At 47.3% G+C, this 18545-nt stretch overlaps 2 protein-coding genes across 7 annotated transcripts in view; both read left to right on the forward strand.

The window, feature by feature from the left end:
• The first annotated feature begins 2689 nt into the window (after nucleotides 1-2689).
• On the forward strand, nucleotides 2690-4845 carry LOC136369878 (pre-B-cell leukemia transcription factor 3-like). Of its 6 annotated transcripts, none has more exons than XM_066333007.1 (3): nucleotides 2690-2800; nucleotides 3260-3855; nucleotides 4707-4845. In XM_066333007.1, the coding sequence occupies exons 2-3, from the start codon at nucleotides 3659-3661 to the stop codon at nucleotides 4816-4818; spliced, it is 309 nt and encodes a 102-aa protein (XP_066189104.1). In that variant the 5' UTR covers nucleotides 2690-2800; nucleotides 3260-3658; the 3' UTR covers nucleotides 4819-4845. The 6 variants fall into 6 exon arrangements, with proteins under 6 accessions (XP_066189104.1, XP_066189107.1, XP_066189103.1 ...); XM_066333010.1 differs by having other exon boundaries at nucleotides 2704-2800; nucleotides 3257-3855; XM_066333006.1 differs by having other exon boundaries at nucleotides 2796-2935.
• Nucleotides 4846-9976: 5131 nt separating this feature from the next.
• The window catches only part of LOC136369877 (pre-B-cell leukemia transcription factor 3), a 97641-nt gene continuing 89072 nt past the window's right edge, over nucleotides 9977-18545 (forward strand). The window contains exon 1 of the mRNA XM_066333003.1: nucleotides 9977-10362. Within this exon, the coding sequence (XP_066189100.1) occupies nucleotides 10281-10362 (82 nt within the window). The 5' untranslated portion in view covers nucleotides 9977-10280. The remainder of the gene's footprint in view (nucleotides 10363-18545) is intronic.

Here is an 18545-nt window from a genome sequence, read left to right on the forward strand (position 1 = left end):
TTAGACATTCAGCATAATCGTTAAGCATTAAACGCTGTCGGTGCTGCCCGGGCCGGGATTGACAGCGCTGCCGTGCCCAAGCCGTGAGCAGCACTCGGGGTGATCCAGGCTGCTGGGCGAGCAGGAGAGCCCCGCCACACCCGGCCTCACACCCGGGAGCTGCAGGTGTCCCCAGGTGTCCCCAGGGTTCCTGCTCCTCCTGGTGCCTGTCCCTGTCCCCTTGCCAGACTTGCTGGTGCACCCTCTGCGATTGCCTGTGGAAGTAAGGAAGTTGTTACTCCCTGAGGAAAGCCTCACCTGGCAGTCTCAGCAGTCGCACACATCAAACAACAGCTGCCTTTGAGGGGGACAGTGGGCAGCATGGCACAAGTGCCACCAAGGGCCTGTGAGGAGAAGGTGCCAGTGAGTGGCAGCAGTGCAGAGCCCAGAGCTCTGCAGTGACTGGACTCAGCATCCTAAAACAGTACAAAAAATCACCCAGAGCAGCAGCTTTCCGCTGACGTGGTGAGGCAGAGCGGGTCCCTGCAGGGAGCAGGGGGCTCTGTCCCCTTTGGCAGGTCGGGGGCTGGAGGAACTGCCTATTCCATCCGTGACTCTTCATTCTCGGGGCCATTTTCATCTGTGAAATATTCTCAAAAATACCAATTTAGGAATGCCTTTGGGGTAGCATTCTTGGTAAAACTGAATGACCCTGAAAACTCATTGGCTCAAGACAGACAGTGGTGGAGCAATTAAAATGTAAAATAATTGAAAGGTGAATGAATTTATTAATTGCATGGAGGGACAGTGAGACTACAGATTTGTTGACCAGGAGCCATCTGCAGCAGCCACACATGATCCTGCCCAGTTGGTTAAAGGATTCCAGTGACATCCAGGGCCCAAGGAAGGGGTGGGATGGTGATGCCAGCTGGGACTGGGGGCAGTAGAGCTTTGCTTGACCCGTGCCAAGCCTGAGCCATTCGCCAGACCATCAGGAAGGTTAGGCATGTGTTTGAACATGACTCTACTGTGATTATCCATCACAGACAGAGTACAAACAACAAATTAAGGATCATTTTAACCGGCACTCTGAGTCTTCATTGCACCTACAGGTGGTTTCCCTAAGAGATCTCTGTGGGGGCAGTTGTGTTACACACCACCCAAAACGTGAGAAAGTGGGCCAGACTTGAAGGAAGCTGGGTGAATGGGGGGAGTGTCCCACGTGAGGACAATCCGAGGTTTTTTTTGGTTTTTTTTCTGTAGGTAACCTCTTGTGAAAAACGAGATTCCCTTTTTATGTAAATTTTAAGAAATAGATTTAGTAAAAGATAAGGCAATTAGAAAATAAAAAGAAGCAAAGTACGGCTGGCCGGGTGAATTGGCATTCAGTCAAGTCCACACCCTGCTATTTCAGAGACTTTATTTAAATACCCTTTCTATTGTATCAATATGTTGAATATTCATATTTTCCCATAAACTAGTTTCCATATTCCAGGGACTGTTTTGCACGGCCCCTCCTTGGGTCTGCCTTTTTAGAGCTGTGTGTTTCTGGGCTGTGTCTTCATCATCACCTCCAGCTTGGGCCTTGGTCCGTGCTTTCTTCAGATGGGAGATGCTGATAGTTGGTGTATCAACAGCAGAGTTTTCTTTCCATGTTCACTGGGTGTTATCCCGGCCAAACAGACAGTTTAAGCATACTATATCAATACTACCACTCTGCCTAATTTTCTTTACTAACAGCAGAAATAAAAACTTATATCCTTCCCACAAAGTTATTAATCATATAGCACACATCTTGCGAAAAGCCAACTTTGTAACAGGCATTTAAAACACTCGTAAGAGAACGAAGTCGTAATTACCCTTGCTGCCTGTGCTTTTTTTTTTTTTTTTTCCCCATTTCCGCGGTTCTGTGCAGATTTACAAAAAGACAAATTGCAACTCGCCCCGGTAACGCACGACCTGAGCCAGGCCGGCTGTGCCCAAGGCTCGTGCTCTGTGCCGCGGCTTCTCCGTGGGGACACGCTTAAGGCACGGGCCGAGACGGAGCGGCCCGGGACGCTTCACCGTGCGCCGCGTCCCGGGGCAGGCCCGGCCACCGCCGCGTCCCGGGGCAGGCCCGGCCCCCGCCGCGTCCCGGGGCCGGCCCGGCCCCCGCCGCGTCCCGGGGCGGGCCCGGCCACCGCCGCGTCCCGGGGCGGGCCCGGCCCCCGCCGCGTCCCGGGGCCGGCCCGGCCCCCGCCGCGTCCCGGGGCCGGCCCGGCCCCCGCCGCGTCCCGGGGCCGGCCCGGCCCCCGCCGCGTCCCGGGGCCGGCCCGGCCCCCGCCGCGTCCCGGGGCCGGCCCGGCCCCCGCCGCGTCCCGGGGCAGGCCCGGCCACCGCCGTCACCACGGCAACGGGGGCGGGCCCCGGGCCGCTCGCCCCGCCCTCGCCACCGTTCGAACGGCCCAATCACAAGTTCCTCAGCCGGGGGCGGGGTCCGAGGTGGGGTAGGCGAGCACGGCACCGCCCTTTGCGCGCTGATTGGCTAACATCACCGCCGCCGCCCGCCCCTCCCGCGCAGCCATTGGCCACCCTGCCCGTCGCTCCCGCACGAGGCCGCCGCCTCCCGCCCGCCCCGGGAGCGCGGGCGCCGCTGGGCCCGGCGGGAGAGCCGCGCGCGCGGCCCGGGGCGGGCGGGGCCCCGCGCGGGGCGGGGCGGGGCGGGAGGGCCCGGGGGGGCGGAGCCGGAGCGGGCCGGGGCGGGGCCGGCGGGCGGGGCGGGGCCGGCGCTCCGCTCCCTCTCGCGCGCCGCTCGGCTCCTTCACAGGGTGACACGTCTGCGGTGAGTGAGTGGCGTTGGCAGCCTGTCAATCCCTCACCGGAGCGGCCATCAAACAACATAAAACACGCGCGGGCACCGGGCGCGGGGCTCATAAATTCTGGCGGGCCGATATTTTTGCACATTGCTTTGCAGAGAGTGTGTAATTAATTTTTTTACAGTTCTTTCCCCGTTATTTCCGCTCTTTTCTTTGCACAAGTTCAAACTTTTGATTGCTGCTGTCTCACCCCCGTGCACAGACTTGGGATCGTTTGTTATTTGGGGGGGAGGGCGATTAATTTTTTTTTTCCCTCTGTGATTGTGTTTTCTTGGCTTTTTTATGTTGCAATTTGGGGGTGGGGGTGTTCGCTGGTTTGTTGTGGTTTTTGCTGTTTGCACCCTCCCAACTTCTGAAGGATTTGAAAGCGACTTTTTTTGATTTTGTATTTATTTTTTTTTTAATTTTGCCTTTTTGCAAAGAAGATTTTTGGACAAGTGGGGAAAGACATAAAAAGCAACAATAAAAAAATTTAAAAAAGGAAAAAAAATCTTTGGAGGAAGATTGTACCAGGAAAACCTCACAGAAATCTGCTCAGCTCATTTATCCGAGGCACCAATATGATGATGATGAAAGAAGATTGTAACTAAAGAAGAGAGTGATTTACTGCCCTGGGAAGGAGAAGAGAGTGGAATAAACAGCTGAGATCCGGTCAAAACACAAATACTACAAATTTTTTTTTTTGTTGTTATTGTTTTCTTTGGCTTTTTTTTTTTTGTTCCCTTTTTTCGGTGTGTGTGCAGAGCGCGGCCAGGAGCGCGGCGCTGGGACTGAGCGGGGCAGGCGCTGCCGTGAGCGCCCGGAGCGCGGCCCGGCCCGGAGCCATGGACGATCAGTCCAGGATGCTGCAGACTCTGGCCGGCGTGAACCTGGCCGGGCACTCGGTGCAGGGGGGCATGGCCCTGCCGCCTCCCCACGGACACGAAGGGGCTGACGGCGACGGCAGGAAGCAGGACATCGGCGACATCCTCCATCAGATCATGACCATCACTGACCAAAGCCTGGATGAGGCACAAGCAAAGTTGGTTTCGTCTAATTAAACCTTGTCTTTTTTTTTTTTTTTTTTAAAGATTATTATTAATATTATTATTTTTAAAAAAAATTATTTTTGGTGTGTGTGTGTGGTTTTTGTTTCTCTCCTTCCTGCTCCTTCCTCTGCAGAGACCCGGAGTCTCACAATTAAGAGCAACTTCTTGGGGCCGTAAGAGAAATTACCAGCAGCCAAGGCAGAGCCAAGTTGCTATTTAATGATTTCTTTCCTTTAAAAAAAATAATAATAATAAAAAAGCTGTAATAAATGTAGAAGTGTGCGGTGGTTGTGCCGTCACTGGTGCGCGGAGGCTGTGGCCGATGGTGCCCGTCCCCGCTGGACGCTGTCCTTTGCTGGACACCGGCCTCGGCGCCGCCGGCCGTCCGTCTGTCTGTCCGGCCATCCCTCAAAGTACAACTTTGCCTCTTTCTTTCTTTCCTTGTCTCAAAGCGGCAGCAGATGAATTATAAATCTGACCAGATATTGCTGCAGGAGAGGGTGTGTGTGTGTGAATAAAACCCCAACCAAACCCCGGCTGTATTAAATCACAATAAATACAAAAACAATGTTAACTCTGTACACCTCCCCCCCCCTCCCCTCAATCTCCTTAATAAATCAGTTCTAATATCGCAGGACGGGGACAAGCGGGGTGTTTTTCCCCCTGGTTCGGGCGGTGTTTGCACAAAGATAATTCCGCCTGGAAGCGAAGCGGGCTGAGGGAGGTTCCGGCCGGCCCTCGCCGCCCGCGGCCCCGGGACCCCGGGCGGCCCCAGCGCGGGCCCGGGGAAGGCGCCATGTTGCCGGAGCCCGGCGCTAACCGCTTGTCCTGTGCTCTCTTGCAGGAAACACGCCCTGAACTGCCACAGGATGAAACCCGCCCTGTTCAGCGTCCTCTGCGAGATCAAGGAGGAAAACAGGTACGGGCCGCCCGCGCCGCCGCCGCAGCCATCTTAGCGCTCCCGCCTTCCGCCGGGCCCGGCGCCCCTCACGCCGCCGGGGGCCGGGCCGGGCCGGGCCGGGGGAGCCCCGCGGGGCCGGCGGCGGCTGAGGCGGCGGGACCGCCGTGAGATGGCGCGGGGGGTGCCCCCGGCACGGCCCCGAGCGCCGGCGCCGCCGTGTCCCCGTCAGGCGCGGTGCGAAAGGCGTTCCGGGGCGGTGTGGCCGCGGGTTTCTCCCCGGCCCCGCGCCGTGAGCTTTGTGCGGGGCGCGGCGCCGAGCCCAGCCCGGGCGGCCCCGCCGTGGGCCCCGCTCCTGTGCCCGCCGCTGCTCCGGCGCCTCGCGGGCGCTGGGCTTTTGAACGCCAAAATTCTCAAAAATCATCTCAAAAGTACAATTTTTTAATTTTTTTTTTTGGTCTACGTTAACGCGACAGGAATAAACTCCGTGCTTTTCTTGTGGGCATTTTAGGAGGTTTTTTGCAATTTTTTCACATCGCTGAATTTGTAGAATTTTTTTGTTTGTTTAATGAAGAAAATTTGCACACTATTCTGCTTTGTATTATGAGAACAAGGACATTTAGTGAGAATAATATTCAATGAAAACAACATTTAACAATAACAAAAACATCTAACAATAACAAAAACATTTTTTGTGACTGGATTTAAAAATGAATAGCCATTTATTCACATATAGCTAGAGCCACTGCCTGGCTTTTTTGCTCTATGTGATACTCGATAGCGTTCTGCTTAATTCCACACTGAAAAAATAAAACTGGACGAAAACAGCCCAACGTGAAATCATTGTAAATCTGAGCTGTGGAGCCCGGAGTGAGCGGTTCTCTGTGAATTATGGTGCTTTATGTCCAAGGGTTTCTTTGCTACCAGGGATCCACTTCAGTTCCTGCTGACAGCTAAGCACTAGGGTATTGACTGTGTTGTGAATATTAAGATTGATTCTGCTTTATGTTGCATTATATTACCCGGGATAAGGGGAATGATCCCTCTCCCTTCCCACCTACCTACATTCCACCTCGGTCGGCTCGTAGCCCTTTTCCTTTGCCTTGTGTTTGTCTCCTGCCTTGCCCTAAACTTCTTTGCCCGTCCTGCTCCGGAGGCAGAAAGCAACCTGCCCTGGGTGTTTAGACATTTGCAGGAGGCACATTTCAATTAAGGAGGCAGGCGTAGGTCCCGCGGTCACTTTATTTGCAGAGGGCTTAGCCTCAGTGTTTTGAAAGGCAAGTGTAGTCAGCCACATGTCAGAGGTGAGCTGCGAAGAAAACCCGAGTCCTTTCAGCAGTGGGATTACTGGGTGTTTGTGAGGCTGCCGCCGTCTCGCAGGCGAGGGGGACTGACAGGAGACTCTGTGGTCTGAAACCTTTCGGGGCTGTTTCAGTGATAGCTTGTAAGTTGGCATCCTGCATTTGTGCTGCAAGAAGTCGAGCAAGTTTTCAAGTTATCTCTCTTTTGTGAGATCGCTGGGGACCAACAAAGAGTGAAGGCGTCTGCCTGCCCAAAGGCGAGCTCCTGCCAGCCCCGCAGCACGGCAGGGGCACGATTAATGCTCTGAGTGATTGATGGAGATGGATCCACACCTCCACCAAAAACTCTTCCCGATAGGGGACCTTCACTCAGGGTCTCCCAGCTGAGGTGAAAAGTCTGTGCAGGCTTTAGTTAGTGTGCTAAAGCAAAGAAGACGTGAAAATACATTGTAGCCTGTTTTCTGGAAGCTGTTCTCGGAGGGAACAACTCAAACGATTCTAAACTGGAGGCGCGAGGAAGGGTCTGAGATGCAGTTAAAGCAGAGGTGTCCCCTCGCCCCCAAGGCTCTGCATTGTACTGTGGTCCAGGAGTTGCCAGGTGCTTAAACCTGCCTCCGATGGGGTCATGTGCTGGCGTTTAATTCTTCCTGATCAGAACCAAAGTTTACCTGGGCGTGGGAATTGCCGTGATGGCTCTATCACTGTCTGCCTCGGAGAGGTGAGGAGGGAGCCAGCAGTCAGGTCTGTTCAGAAACAAGTCGTGCAATATTTAAGTAATTTTTAAATTGAATTATGTATTTATTTACATTTTAATGGTTTTCAGTACAGTCAGCAAGGACTTTTTGAGACTGGCTGGTAGGGAGCACGAGGAGGAATCCTCAGTTTACATGGAGCCACTCTGTCGCTTCCCGGAAGGGGTTAATGGATGCATCTCATTTCTGAAAGCCTCACACAGGGTCAGGAGCTGAAGATTTTTATTTTTTTCTCCCTGTGAGGTATTTACCATGTACAAAGCAAATCACTGAGTTACCGAATTTAGCCTGACATTTCTTTTTTAACATTCTAACATTTTCAAAAGTGCTGCATAATACATTTAAGCGCTTTAGCGCTATTATTAGCCGCGTGTATTCTGAGAGGCAACCACAAGGTAGCACGGTGTTCATAAAGAAAATGCCACCTCTGGCTTTAATTAGTTCAAAGAAAAATTGTACCAGAGTTCCAGGGAAGCCCCTCCAATAAACCAGGAAGATAAGGGAGCGAGGGCCGGGTGAGTCTGTGTGGACACGCTCTCCGAGGTGTCCCTGGATGTGTGAAGTTGCCTTTGCAGTGCACGCTCACATCTGTTGCATACCTTTGTCACAGTCCGTTTCCTCATGTCCTGCCAGGAGGAATCAGAAACTGATCTGCGCCATTGTTTGGGTTTTTTTTTTAGTAGCACTTTTTTACTGACTAAAACACCTTCAGATTGGTGATTTTACTAAGCATCCTCCAGGATGTTGCTCGACCTGGGGTTTTGGTTATTCTTATGGAGGAAGAAGTGAAAATATATTAATTCTTATAGTCTTAAATGTCTTAGGGAATTGCAATTATTTCCCAATGGAACAACATATTATTAGGTCCTGCACTGCTATTGATAGATAATTTGGGGTTTTGTCTTTAAAAGTCATTCGTAGAGACAGGATCAGACGTTTATAAAAATGTCTGAATTCATGTGCATAACCTGTACACATCTACAGTTATTTATTTATTTAGTTAGTTCCCCAAGTCCAGCAGCAACAATGATAGCTGCCAACCAACCCCGAATTTACTGTCACCACCACCCCTAAATAGCATTCATTTCCTAGTAAAGCCTAATGGCATACATGATGGTTTGCCAGATTTGTGGCCTTTGTGAGGCTTATAAGCAGGACTGACTTGGGAAGATCATAAAACTTAATGAACTTCTAGACTGCAGGAGGTGTCCGCAGGGGAAGCAAAAGGCCTGCTCGGCTGCTCGGGCTGCTGCAACTATTTTTTATGTCTAAAGAGAGAGGATGAAAATGTTCATTAAGAACGATCTCCCCTTGCATGGATTTTTGTTTTAAAGAACGAATAGAAAAGCTCGGAAAACCAGACAAACCGTGTGTTAGGCGCGGGGTTAATTCCTCGCTGTTCCCATGTAAGTTACCTTTATTTTTATTGCCACAACTGTAATCAGCCGTGGCTGTGATTAAAGGGCTGCGCCGGGCCGTGGCTGGCCGCAAAGCTCCTTATTGATGACCCTCAGGAACAGCCCTTGTCAGTGTGCCGCAGCCCTGGAACCCACGGCCAGGGCACTCCTTGGGGCAGTGCTGCTCTCGGTGCCTCTGGCACAGCTGGAAAATGTTAACCCCTCTGGGCTCCGTGGGGCTGTGAAAAGCCAGCCTTGCGCTGCACAAATTTCAACTTTTCAGCGTCTGGAAACTATGGTTTAGTGCCAACAACTCTCAGGAATACACCGTAACCCGCAATCCTGTCAGAACACAGGATTCAGCTGGAACAATGAAATGGCACCGATAGCGTACATATATGTATGTGTGCTACACGTGTGTGTGTGTGTGTGTGTATTTTGGCTATTTTCTACATATCAGCTGTGATGTTATTGTTACTCACTTTAGCTGTTTAAAATATTTATGTGCAGTCCTGTTTGTTTGGGTTTTTTTTTTTTCCAAGCTGCTAAATGCATATTTTGTTCCCTGACTACCTGAAGAAGTCGGTGCAGGGTGTTTATGTGCATCCAGCTCAGCTTAAATTGTTTAGCTTTTGCTTCCCAGCTCATGCCTCAGTACCAAGGTTTGTCACCAACCCAGTAGTTGAACTTTGGAATGTATTTTTTTAATTGCAGCAGATGTATTACAAATGATGCCGTGCAGCAGAACGTTTGGTGGTTTGCACTGTCCTTATGGCAATGACATTGCTTTCCTTCATAAATGTCCTACTAGGAAAAAATAAATTGAATAAAGTGTCTTGATTGTCATTTGGTCATCTGTTTCCAGCACATTCATTATCAGCAGCCTGGTTCTTTTGTGGATTTCTACCAGGGCGCTTCTCTAGTTGAGAAAATGGCGATTTGATGATTAGGGGCATTAGAGAAATTCGTGGTATTTTGTCTGACAGAACCTGAGCCTGCACCTTACCTTCAGCGCTTCCCGCTGCTGCTGCTCCTTGCTGCATTTAAATATCCATCTTCACCTTGAGTACTGGGATTACTGGTTCCAGAGATTTTTTTCTTTTCCCCTCTGTAGAGGATTAATTTGGCCCTACTTGTCAATACTAATTTAACCAGAAGCAGGGGTTTATTTTATTTATTTTATTTTATAGCTGTCTTTCATGTCCTTCCATTTATTTTTGAATTCGACACGTTTGCTTGCTTATCTGAAAATACCAAATTATAGCAGTTACCGTGTGGTGTATTTTAGGGCGCTTGTTGTAAGTTAAGGAATTTTTGCATTCAGAGATAAATTATTATCATGGCACGTAGGGAATGCAAAGCAGTCTTTTTTTTTTTTTTTTTTTCCCAGGATTTAACACATTTATCAAGCTCTGTTCCTGCAGCTTTCAATGGAAAAGTTGTATGATATGGATATTATGCTGTCTTTTTTCAATTTAAACATTGATTTGTGTGAAACATTAATATAATGATATTTGCAGTCTACCGTAGACAAATATAAGCAGAATTAGACACTCTAAATTGTTACAAATGCAGCGCAATATTTAAATGTGAACGAAGGCTGTATTAATAATGACGGAGCGGAGCGCGTGGCAGTCCGGCTGGGATCCGTGCGGGGATTTTTAGGCTGTTTTTCAATTTCACACGGTGCAGGCGGTGGCTGGGTGGGTGTTTTTCCGAGGAGCGAATGCGGATCGGGAGCCGGAGCAGCGGAGCCCCGAGCGGAGCGCCGCCGCTGCCACCCCGAGAAGAATGCTTTGTTTGTTTGCTCAGCAGTCATGTTTAATGCTCTTCGCTTATCAAGGTGATCAGCATGGTTCAGATAACACATGCCTGACACCGCCTGCCTTTTCTCACCAGCGTGTTGACCTTTTGTCACGTTTGCTTTTCTCTGGTAGGCAATTCCTGCCTTTAAGTGTGAATGGAGTAAATAATTCACATCAATATTTAATATAAATTATTAAAGTTTCTGTCAGCTCTTACAGTTCATGCTTTTATAGAGTTGGAGTAGTTCATCAGCCAAACAGATGAATGGTGCAGCTCAGCTGGACATTAGAGATCCTCCGTCGTGCTGCCGGGACTGGGGGAGAAAGCAGGGAATTAAATAGCAGAGGTAAATCAGCCTGGTCCTTCAACGCTGCGTGCTTTTCAGTAATGCACATTCTTTAGGAAGGCTCGGAATATCAGAGAAATATCCAACATAATTTATTTTGTTAGTCCTGTACTTTTTTTTCCCCCTTGGTGTTGCAAACAGAAATGCAGAAAACCCCACTGACCCCCGGCGTTTTCTTCTACTCTTTGTTACTGGCCTTCTTTTGGTGCTCCAGGCCCTCCCTGGGCTTAGGGTGGGAGTGCTGGTGTGGGAGGGTAGGGTTTGGCTCTTTGGTTTGGTTTTCCCTTCAGTGTGCTTTTTCTGTTTTTAAAGACTGGTGCCGAGCCCTGAGCTGATGGAGTTTCAGGGGGTTTTAGACCTTGTTGATAAATTACAATTTATATTTTGCAAAGTGACCTGTGACTGAATGTGGAATCTGAAAGCGTTTTTTAAAGGAGAAAAGCTCTGATCTCTGATTGTAACAGCTCAAAGGTGTTTATTGCATCAGGAATTGAATCAAAACAGCATGTTCTGCACAGAAGCATATAGTAAAAATCATTATGCACTTACTTTAATTTTATGCTCTTCTAGGTGTTTCAGTTCTTTTGTTAATGATCAGTTCAATGTGTGTTGCACAGCCACAGGGACTGTAACAACGTGAATCACTGAATATCCCATGTAGTACAAATCCATCACCTGGAAGGGAGGTGGGTTTGTACCATGTGTTTACAGGTCAAACCCTTTTGCTATACTTCAGTCATGCATCAACATTTAAAGCCAATCTCTCATTCCTCATTGTCCAGCAGGTGGCTTTGTCATAGATTATTTAATTTTTAATCATTTATTGTAAGTGGAAAAGGTTATTTAATAATATTATCCTGACAGCATTTTTAAAAAGAACTATAGTTTTGCAGTATGTCCTGTGGTGTATGACGGGGTCAATGGAAGCATCTAGAGAGCTTCAAGCACACAATCTAAATTAAGATTCTAAACAGGCATTACAGATGCTGGTAACTTTGGCAATTATCATTTTGTTTGGTGAACAGTAGTAAAACAGTGTGCGGTAAAAGTGTTTAGAGAGAGAGGATAAATAAATTGAACAGTTTTGCAATGCAAAGTGGTTTGTGGTGTTTTTGAGGATTTCTTGGCTCTTGCTTAACTGCTATTGTGAAGCCTGGAGCAGATTTTCCCATTGCTAATGCCCTAGAAGTATTAATTCACTTTGATATGCTAATTAGAGGGCATTATGCAAGAAATGAGATTAAGTGGCAGCATGAAGCCATTTGCCTGTCAGTAAATTGAGAGCTTTAGCATCAGGAGGAGCTTTGTTTTTTCTGAGTTTCTCTTGGTTTTGCATATAAATAAAATTGATTGAAAGGTCTAGAGAAGCTTCTAGAACATTGGTGGTTCTTTTTCTCCTTCTATGATTATTTAAACTTCATGTTAAAGCCTTTCTCTGAATATTAATTGATCTAATGGGAGATACTGAACATGAAGAATTTCATTGTATTCTCAGTTACTGTATCTTAACAAAAGGAAAGTATTAGAATTCTTTGTGTCATCTGATTTTTGTGGGATTATTTTAGATATATCTTACAGCTTTGTATTCTAATGTCTCTGCCTGCTCACAGCTCCTGTGCTGAGAGCTGTACCTGTGTGGAGGTGGTTTTACCAGTTCTGCTGTTTTGGGGATTGGCGTGAGGGCCCAACCAGCTGAGGGCAAATGGAAAGCTCAGATTCCTGGCCAATGGGGCTGTGGGCATTTGTCACCCCCACTCACCCACAGCGTTTCCCACCATTTCTGATGCAAATCACACATGTATTTTCCTTCCTTTAGGAAGGAAGGGGTTGTAATATTGACCATAGATTTTATTCAACTGTCAGAAATTGTGTTAAAGTAACATTAAGGGATTGACTTACAGCCATAAGAGTGAGGGAATTTGGAGTTAATAGTTAAACTCTGCCCTTAACTCAACTCATTGAACCTATTTATTAGAGCATATATGATACGTAAGAGCACTGTGCTGAGACCTGTGCTTGTAGCAGGATGCTCCAGGATGGCACAAAGATGAGACGTTCTGATCTAGTTCAAATTTTCCTTTGTTTTTTGAGGTTTGGAGGTTTTGTGTGTGTATGTGGTTTTCATTCAGCCTCTGAGTTGTTTTACTACAGTTTTGTGATTAGTTTTCTTTTTGCAATACCATTTTTTAAAAAAAAATCAGAGAAGTAATTCTGGAAATTGAACAAAAATTTAGCAAAAAATAAACCCAAAGCAAAGGCAGCCCAAGCCTCTCTAGTCCTCTTTGCCTGAGTGCAGCAGAGTGGCTGTTTGAGTGCCCATCTCCTCCAGAGATCATTGTCGCAAAGTCAATCAGGGGAGCAGTGCTGGAGTGACAGTGCTTGTTATGAGCCCCAATAGTTATTTAAAAGAAAGGAAAAAGGAGGAAAAAAAATGGCCCAGAGCTGCGTGCGGGGGCCGTTCATGCTGGATGCACATGCTCTCCCTGATCCTGGCAGCTGAAGTCTATCACTGTTGGGAAATTTTTAACATGAACCACATGAGACACGAAGCACGGCGGTTCCCCCGGAGCCACGGGGGTTTTCACGTCGGCACGGACCAAGTGGCACGTGCACTGCGGGTCCCTGCCCGCCGTCCCCTGCCCTCGGGGGGACACCGCAGCCTGCATGGGCAGGGGGATGGCCCTGGTCACCCACAGCTCCCCAGAGCCTGGCCCAAAGGATCCCACCGGGAATTGAGAATCCAAAACTTCAGTTGTCATAGTGAACCTTTTTGATGCTGGAAGGAACAAAACGTGGCTCGACGCTGCAAAGTCAGTTCTCGCAGGCAGCAAAAGGAAGCGTTGCTGGGCTCCAGCTGCTCATTTTGGGTTTCAGATTGTTGAACAAAAGAACTAAGTAATGAAAATGTTCCGAAGCCGACCTTAACTTTCCCAGTACCAGTAGATCCCTGATGGCGTTGTTTCAGGAGAAGACGATGCTGGGGAGAAAATCCTGGCGTTGCTGGTTTGAGTCCTGGTGCTCTGTTGGCTGGGGAAGAAATCTTCCTCCCTCTTGAGTGAGGAGGGATGTGGTGACCTCGGTAGGGCAGACCCTGAGCTCGGCCACCACCTCATGGAAGTGAATGCAAGAGCTCGCTTCTCTTATCTTTAAAATAGGAATGTTGTCCATCTGATTTTTTGTGAAGGTTGTGTTGGCCTGATGCTGTGTGTTAAAAAGGAATATTTTTATCAAGTGTTTGGTTTAATTAAAATTGTTATGTCTGAGGTAAACAACCAACGGTATTTGCAGTATCCGCTTTGTTCCACTTTGGCTGCAGATGAGTCTTATGTCCTGGAGATGAAGAAATTAAGCTTTCCTTAGACTTCCTCTTCTCTTGGCTTTAATCAGGAATGTTTTTTTACTCCGTGGTTAGACCTCTGCTTAGAGGATATCAAGGTTTGGTGCCTTGGTGGTTGGTTTGCTCAGTACAGAAAGAGAAGGTTTGCTCCTGTTCCCAGGGATCGGTGTTTTCCTTGTGCAGTAGCTGTTTGAGGCAGGGTGGCACACTCAAAAGGCTGTGCCAGGCACACTTTCATATATTTGTTGATTAAAGAAGGAAGCATGCTTTTAGTGAGATTTGTAATTACAGAACACCCAAATGTTTGCTTATTTTCTTTCATGCGAGATCCTGGTAATATGATTGACTGTCACTGGTAAGAACAAGTTACAGTAGATTGTGCAATGATTCTTGTTTGACTTCAAGGATGTATTTATTATCATTTTTGAACAAATTATACTAACATGAAAAGTTGTGGAAATGATTGTGCACTAGATAAGGTGATACATTACAGGAGTGGTTGGGTTTATGGAGCTTTATGCCGAGGTTTTCTCAGAAATTATAGCACAGTCCTGTCACTATAAAACCTGGAGATACACTTGGTAATAACATGCAGTGGAGGGATTTTTAGGATTTCACTTGTTATTCAAATAGAGTGGGAACTATCAGTTTTTCTACCTCGTATTTCTTTCTTGTGTTGCACTGGGTGGAGGGGGAAAGGAAGCCCGAGGACAGCAGAGTGGGTGCTGGGGTGTGGGCACCACAGCCCTGCCCGATGCCACCAGTGCCACCAGCTCCAGTGCCACAGGGCTGGGGAGGTTTTGGCACTGCTGGAGCGCTCTGGGGCCCAGCGCTGGGGTGGGATGCTGGGGGAGATTTGCCCTCCAAAGGCAGCTGAGGATTTTTTTTTGTGAATTATTTCTTGCTTCCCTTCCACTTGTTAGGGCAGTGACGTGATATCGATATGGAGCTTGGGAACTTATTGACTTGTTGGTTCTTGACCTTTTGACTGTGACCAAGTATAGAAATTGAATGTCTGAAAATTAAATGATAGACTCTTTATACATAAATTCTTGGATGTCAGTGTATTACATGAACTAATTTCGGTTTACCTAAATTTATGGTGTTTTGTGTTCAATAAAGGAAATATTTCTTCCTTTCAATATACCCAGCATCTAATAATACTGTAGTTGCTAACACTAAACAAATCCATTTCCTTTTACTGACTGATTATCATAACAGCTGCTGTTTAATCACCGAGATTGTTATGTAACTTTTAAATCTCTAATATTTTGGAGGGGTGCAAGTGACATCATCTCGCTGCGTAGCGGCGTGATGTCACCGGTGCTGAACCGCTCGGCCGTGTTTTGTGGGGCTCCAGACTCAAGTTCTTATTTAGATTACTCATATTTAATGGGCTGGGTGAAAAGCAAAGAGAAGCAAAGAGAAACGCCTGCTGTTTGAAAGGAGACCCAGAATAACACGCAGTCCGCATCCCGCTTCCCATGAAACAACAGTGGCCGTTTGTGCTCCCGTGGCACGGTGTGGCCCGGTGGAAATGCCGTGCCCCGGCTCCTGTCCCATGGAATTAGCAGGGCCAGCAGCACTCCGGCTTTGTGGCCTCCAAACCGGGCTGACGGAGCCGGCGAGATTGTTCTCTCCGAGCGCCGCGAGAAGGCCGTGGTCAGCGCTAATGTAAATATTTGTACAACAACCGTGTTCTACAGCCTCCAATTTAATGGTAAAAATGTGCCCTGAACGCCTGGGTAAATAGACGCTGAGAACAGACGGCCATTGAGCGCAGAAACAATTGACTTTAGGTTCTTTGTTGCTGGAGCGGGCGGTAGCGCCGTCGGGCCGGCGGCTCCCGGGCAGTGCCCGGCGCGGAGAGCCCGCACCGCACCGCCAACTTGTCAATGGAAGAGAAAGAACTGTAATCGCACATTTACATATGCTCCTAATTGTTGATTTGGGGATTTTCTATGAATATGGCTTCACAAAACAGATGCTGTTTAAGAAAAGGGGGAACATAATTTTGTGGGCAATGAATTAAGTGTTTTTGTGGCCCTCTCATCCGTAGCTAGGAGCAGTTTGTGGACCGCGTCTGTGAACGCCGCTCATAATTGTTTTTCACACATAAGTTATGCAAATGAGCTTTTATGGCAACTGGCATAACAATTAGCATCCTCCAGCAATATTTTAGCAGGTTAATTGCAAAATTTCTAAATTGTACATCTGACTTGTTAATTAGGCATGACAGAGGTGGTAAAATAGTTATCTTCAGGCAGTGGCAGCCAGGAGCTGCTTGAAATGCAAAGAGCAAGGATTGATTGGATTTGAGGGTTACAATTGTGGGAGCACTGCTGTTGTCAAGTGCCGCTGAGCAGCTCTGCTCCATCGGCTGCCTCAGAGCAAGAACCACGTCGGTGCTGAGAGGATCCTGCCAGTTACAAATCTGCTTTATTTAACTCTGAAATGCTCCAAATCCCGGCTGTGGGAAGCGCCCAACTCCTGCCTATGCCTCCGCCTTGGGCCCACGGCAAGGGGAATCCATGGACCTCCAGTTGCAATTTTGATTTTATTTACAAATAGGCCTGAAAGTTCAGCTCCTGGCACAGATCAGCAAACACTTCTGTTTTTCAGCCTCAGTAAAAATGCCACTGCTCTCCCCACCATGTGCTGAGAATTCTGCCATTGCTTCCCTTAAATTGCAACCTTTGCTGCCCGGTATTTTCAGATAGTGTTGGGTGCATTTTACAAGCTTTACTTCCTCAGCTTATTTCTCTTAAATCCTTGCTTTCATTTATCTTTGTGTGTCTTATAATATTAATCATATTAAAATACAAAAACCCGTGCCATTTGCAATAACCCCTTTTTAGGCTCTCAGAGGTCTGCCTGGATGATTTAAACAAGATTGGAACACGCAAGTCTTCATCCTGGGAATGTGTTCCAAACATCCCCCAGTGCTGCCTGGAGCAGATAACAGTGTGCTCAGCAGAGGTGCAGCCTCTTGAGTCACACCAGCACAATTGGCCAGCACAGGATCCTCTAAATGCATTTTACTGGCTTTGACTGCTGATTTTGATATAAAATGCAGATTTCTGAGCTAGTTTAATATTTAATAAGTTAAAGGGTGATAACAGAAAAAAAAAAAAGCCACTGAACAAGTACCTCTGGGAGGCAGAGCAGTCGGCGGTGCGCTGTGAGCTGTGTGTGGCTGTGCCATTTGTCTGGGCTTTGCTGGGGGACTCGGTGTTTTGTGGCTTAAATAAAGTCAATCACATTTCAGTACCTGTGTAGTACCTGTAAGCAAAAAGAAAATCAGCACAAGCACGTGTGAAATTTCATGTCCTCTGTTTTTTCCATGTGCATTCTCTTGATTTAACCACATGATTTTTAAAATTGGGATGTTATATTTTCATTAAAAAAAAAAAAACAACGTTCCTGCATGCATAACTGTTCTAATATTTTACATTTTCTTGTGACATGTGTATATGGAGTAAGTGCCATTTATGATATGTTGTCATCAATAATTTTGTCACAGAGAATAAAAGCCTTTAAACTCATCCACCCACTGGAACGTTTTATCATATTTATTTTAAGAGATATGAAATTAGCAGAACAATTGAACTCTTTGTATATGGGAGATGCAAATGTAACTGAATATTTACCTTTAATGAAGGGCAGCATAAATATCTCAGTATCAATAAATTATATGCAGCAGCAGAATATTCCATAGGCAACTAATAAATAGTTCCTTTTTCCCCTGGATTCACAAACTGCATTGTCCTTTGGGATAGCTGAATTTACAGTACACAGTGAAATTAAATGTTGGTTAACTTTTGGAAAGGATCCATCATAACTGGAAAATACTGGGGTTTGACTAGACCTAAACCACGCTTCAGACCATTGCGTTCCCTGATTAAATGCTCACTTGCACAATTTAGGAAGAGTTTACTGCAGCAGTGCCTCAGTAGATAATATTTGGAATGGAGTAACCGTTTAAATGAGGTTCATCGAGAGATTTCATCAGGGAACGTTTCAGGTGTGTTATGGCTTTTGTCTTGTCACGATGCACGTCTTGGTACCGTCAGAGGAGTTCCAGAGCAGCTCTCTCCTCGTGTGAGACAATAAGGAATTCTGTAGAACGTGTGAGCAGGGAGAGGCAGGACCCGCTGCATTGTGCTCCGCGTTCGAGCACGCCGGTGAGTAAATACACCCCGTGGCTTAAATGTACATCACATTTTAACTGTCCTAATATTGATCATCCTATGGAGGAATGCAATGGAAGCCCACTGGTTATTAGTGTAAAGAGGGTCAGAGGCAGAGCCGGGCACAAAGCAAGTGCTCTCATGGTAATGATGCTGCTATTTATAGATCCCCATTTCATTAGTTGCAGAGTTTCAGGGAAGAGATTTTCTCTAGGGGAAATGGATACTTGAAGTTCATTTTCTTCCTGATGCACATTAAGGCAGAAACGTGAACAACCTTCAGGATAGGACGCAGGGATGCAGGTTTCGTGTGACCGTTTTCCTGGTGTTGTGAGTGAATGCCCACCGCTGCTGCCGCCACTTCTCTGCCAGGAGAGGCTCCTTCCCCCTACAGGGATCTGCCTTTGCAGGGTGCCAGACCAGGAAACCGAGCACTATTGCACTGTGGTGCTTTATAAAACTAACACATCTGGATCACCTGACTTGGGAGCAGCCTCGCTGCAGCTGGCACGCACCGGAGTGGATTTACTCACAGCACCTACCAACTACAGGTGCAGTTAATCAAAGCACGGCTGGGCCTTCTGATCCTTACTCATAAATGCAGAAATTTCTTGGAGAATCTGAAAACTCAATTGTGTAACCATACTTAGTTTCCT

The sequence above is a fragment of the Sylvia atricapilla genome, chromosome 19 (assembly GCF_009819655.1).
Source record: "Sylvia atricapilla isolate bSylAtr1 chromosome 19, bSylAtr1.pri, whole genome shotgun sequence".
NCBI lineage: Eukaryota > Metazoa > Chordata > Aves > Passeriformes > Sylviidae > Sylvia > Sylvia atricapilla.